Source organism: Antechinus flavipes, chromosome 3 (assembly GCF_016432865.1).
Source record: "Antechinus flavipes isolate AdamAnt ecotype Samford, QLD, Australia chromosome 3, AdamAnt_v2, whole genome shotgun sequence".
Taxonomy (NCBI): domain Eukaryota; kingdom Metazoa; phylum Chordata; class Mammalia; order Dasyuromorphia; family Dasyuridae; genus Antechinus; species Antechinus flavipes.
Window position 1 is genome coordinate 196,047,748 of NC_067400.1, and position 4,514 is coordinate 196,052,261.

At 36.8% G+C, this 4,514-nt stretch overlaps 1 protein-coding gene across 1 annotated transcript; it reads left to right on the forward strand.

The window, feature by feature from the left end:
* Positions 1-2,259: 2,259 nt before the first annotated feature.
* LOC127553576 (hepatitis A virus cellular receptor 1 homolog) lies at positions 2,260-4,090 on the forward strand. Its single transcript, XM_051984378.1, has one exon. It carries the CDS (start codon positions 2,260-2,262, stop codon positions 3,211-3,213), a length of 954 nt encoding a protein of 317 aa, XP_051840338.1. The 3' UTR covers positions 3,214-4,090.
* The last annotated feature ends 424 nt before the right edge of the window (positions 4,091-4,514 follow it).

The following is a 4,514-nucleotide window of genomic DNA, read 5'->3' on the forward strand; positions in this document are numbered from 1 at the left end:
AGTCTGGTTAAGGGTAAAATAATAAACTAAACAGGCAATGAAAAACAGAAAAGGACTGCTGGAAGGGATTTCAATCTGAATTGGTGAGTTATGGGGGTTAGGAAGAAGTGCTTGAGACCAAGTGAATAAGAAAATTGGGGTTCCCATTCTTTCAGGTATTTTGAGAAAAATCTACCGGCTTTCCTGATCCCTTATCTCTTTTATCCTACCTTTTTAATTTTTTTTTTCTGAAGGAATTGTCCAAGAAGGAGTAAATTAATTATAACAGACTAGTACAGAAGGGATTTTCTAAAGATCCCTTAAATAATTACATGTTCTGAAGGGAATATTATGATCAAATAGATAATGCAGATATCATTAACAGCAACAGTTGCCTAAATTTTAACCCAACATTTTTATCCCAAATCTTAAACACACAGTTATAGGGGACCCAGTCAAGATTTAACAGTCATTCATCAAACATTTCCAGTACCCCCAACTCAATGAATATCAAATCCATTAGGTGAAAGGGCAACGTCTCATCTTTTAGAGTTGCTTCCTGCTGAGAATGGATGAAGAGCTGAAATCCTATTCTAGGGAGGGGGTGTTTGTGGTGTGCTGAAAGCATTCAAAGCATCCAAAGGGCTCGTTCAGGTTCCAGAAACAGGTCAATATAGCTGTAATTTGACCAAATCTTGAACAAAAAAACAAAGCTAACAAAAGTTAGAACAGTATGAGACAGAAAGACTGATTTATAAAGACTGCTACAAAATGTGGAAAGGTCAGTATAGACTGGCCAGTAGCTTCCCATATAAGGAAATTTGTATCTCAGTTCAGACAAACAGTTATCAGCTATAGTCTCAATAAATAGCAGTTAGGTCTCACAAACAACTGTGCCAATTGTCCTCTCATTATTTGGAAACTTTAAAAAACCTGACTATCCACAGACATAAATATTCAGTAACAGATAGATGACCAGGCTAAATACTTATTTGCCTAAGTATTTAAGATATAATGATTACATATAATTATATTTGAAATAGCAAGGTATTACATGGTAGAAATCAGTCACAGGAGGGAAAATTGCAGAGACATGAGTATAACATAATATATGCAGTCAAAACTGATTTTTCAGCACATATAGGACACAGGATAATAGTCTTAACTCAGTTTTACTCCAGGTAATTGTCCCAATAACTTTCAGAAGGTGGAGCTTTAAAACTCCCAAATAATGTTAACCACAAGTCCAAGAAATTTTACCTCTAATAACAAATTCCATTAACCAAAGCTTTAGAGAAATCCTAAACAGGTATTTACTATGATCTTATATTGATAATAGTAAGAAATTTGCCCCAGAAAATTCACAGCTTATCTTTTATATCTAAGTAAATGTTTCATAAGTGAACATTATACAAATCATTTTGTTTTAAAATGCCCAACACATGGAAAAATTTCAAATTGCATATTGTCCATAACAGAAACATTTTCAAAAGGACAAAAGAAAAAAAAGTATCATTCTCAGAGGCCCTTTAAATAATGGTACAAATACAATCAAGTAAAACTTAGACAGAATATCTTAATTCTACATAAAATAATCTGAAAAGTTCTTTAAAAAAATCAATTAAACTTTTGGAAATAACCCTACCAAATTATAGTTCTCATTTATGACCATATTCCTTAAACAAGGAGACCATTATGTACCTAAAAATACCAATATTCAGTCAACTAACTTGCTACAGTAAAAATAGTCTGTCCCTTTAAATCACAAAAATGCTCTCTGCAATTAGAGCCAAGGAGTTTATCTCCATTTCCAAAAAAGCCAGCAGAAAGCAGTGGGAGGGAGGATGAAAGGTAAGTTAAATTTTTACTTTTGAAGCCAAAAGATTCTTTCCTATTTCTCCTTCCCTGACTCAACTTCTCTTTATAAGTAACTTTTAGGTGCCAAATCCTTCTCAAGATTTAGTCAACCAGGAGATTTTGCTCCACCTCAGCTCGTCTCCCTCCTAATTTCTAACCCCATTCCTTTTCAGGCTTAGCCTTACAGGCAAATGTCCGCCTCAGGACCCACACTTTGATGACCTGCTGGACGGGTCATTTGGCGCCCAAACGTGGGGCCCCGAGGCTGGACATTTGCCCGGCAGATTAAGAAGAATTTCGTCCGGACCCGCTACGAGACCGCTCCACAGAGAGCCCCGCAACTGATCGCTCCACAGAGACGCTCCACAGAGAGCCCCGCAACTGACCACTCCACGGAGAGCCCCGCAACTGAAAGCTAGTGCCATGATGCTTTCCAGCTTGTTCAGTTGCATAGTGATGGTACTTCTTACTGCAGGTCCTTCTGAGTCTCTAAAGATTATCAGAGGAATAGTGGGTCAAAATGTCACGTTGCCTTGCACATTTATAGTGCATACGGATGTCGCCTCTATGTGTTGGGGTCTGGGATGGTGTCCTCTGATTTGGTGCTCAAATGAAATCATCTGGACAGATGGACACAAGGTAGTTTTTCAGCATTCCAAGCGATACCACTTAAAGGAGAACTTTTCTCAAGGAACTGTGTCCTTGACAATAGAGAATGTGACAGAGGCAGATGCTGGATTTTATTGCTGCCGGGTGGAAGTTGATGGTTGGTTTAATGATCAGACAATTACAATGATACTGCAAGTTGAACAAGCCAGTACTGTTACTGCTCTAACAAACTTCACTTCCACTCACCCAATGCTGACAACCCTAGCATCTTCTACTTCTACTTATCCAATGTTGACAACCACCAAAGACCAAAACTCAGTTTCTTCCACTCCTGTTTTGGACATAGTGATAACCAGACCCTCAGAAACATCAAATGGAAAAAACTGGACACAGCCTGAAATCGCAATTGGAGTGAATGATACGGTGACAGGGACTTCAGAAAGCCACCAGGGTGAACATCAAATGGACATCCTAAATGATCAAGTGGCAACCACTAATAAGGGTATATATATTGGAGTTGGTGTCTTTGTAGGAGTGGTTCTCATTGTGATTCTACTTGTCTTTGTTTTGAAACGATATTTCTATAACAGAAAGAATGGGCATGGTTTAAGTCTGACTTTTTTGGCGCATGGTAGAAACAGAATTGAGAAGACTACCACTGAAGATATCAACCATGCAGTGGACAATGTCTATGAAATTGAAGATAATGGTTTCACTTTTGAAAAGGATGATACCCATATTGTACAAACATGCAATGAGAAACAATAACCTCCCAAAATTTGGCCATAACATCCTGAATTGACAGTTTTTCTGACTTTTTCCTTATTACTTTCTTTCAAGCTCATGGACTACTCCTAGGTATTATCTCTACCTGACAGGAGCAATTGCAAAAATAAATGGTGAACTCTGGAGATGATAAAACTAACTTGATACCAAACAAGGGCACATTTATCAGACTACAAATTGTGCCAGAAAGATTGGGGATTATATCTGGCACTGATTCTCCTAAGCTATGCCATTTTGTGGCATGTTTGAACATAGAAAAGTTAGGATTTCTGGAGAGTAGCACAATCACTGTAGCTTTCACAGTAAAACAAATAAAAGGGTAGTTTTGTTTTTGTTAATTCCAATTGCTACATTTCTCCTTAAGTTCTCATGTAGGCAGCTGGTTTTATTTCCTCTATAATTTTTTTTTTTTTAAGCACAGGTAGATCCAATTTCCTTTCTTGCTTTTGCAAATGTGGCTTGTTGCCAACTTATTTCCTGGGATCTGGGAGAGCTCATTTTCATAATTACAGTGCCCTTCCTAGATTATGCTACAGTATATGCAAAGGCATTTTATTAATAAGTGGTAGATATTGCTTGGAAATGAGAACATGAATCCAATGTAGAGAAATTGCAACTGTCTCGGCCTTCTGCTGCCACAAATTGACATAAGATACATAAGTCTGGGCCATGGAAAGAAAAACTACTTTGGAAAACTGCAGTGAATGAGGTGTCCAATAGGAAAAGATTTTAAAGAAAGAAACAGAAGCTATTGCTGTTTGAGATATCCTACTTTAGAGTGACACATTGTTTCCATCTTTACCTAACAAATTCAAACTTAAAGATGCAATGATTAATGGGAAAAGACCAGTTTGTTGATTTTTCTTTTGTGACTAACATTATGGGAAATCTGCTATTTCTTCCTCAAAAGCTAAATTAGGCTTTTTTGTTTCACAAAGATATTATTATGATTGTTCTAACCAATGATTTAAAACAAGAACTTTTTTTTTTCTCTTTTCAAGTATTCAGAACATTTTGAAAATTGAGATCACCTGCTAGGTACCTATACCAATAATTTGAAGTAGAATGAATTTCCATTCTGAATTACCATTCAGAATTTTGTAATGTATGGTTGTCCTAATTTTAAACTGGAAATTTATAGCAACTTTTGGAAGAGATTTCAGTGGTGGTGACTGCTCCACTAAGAAAGGGGGCTGGCTTTAAGATTCTAATGATGGCCAGGATATAACACATCCTAAAATAGTACTAGAAAGATCATAAGTTGAGGAAATCAGATCCCCATT

What these genes read in the sequence shown, in the direction of transcription:
- LOC127553576 (XM_051984378.1), top strand. Translation starts at nt 2,260, where the DNA reads ATGATGCTTTCCAGCTTGTTCAGTTGCATAGTGATGGTACTTCTTACT.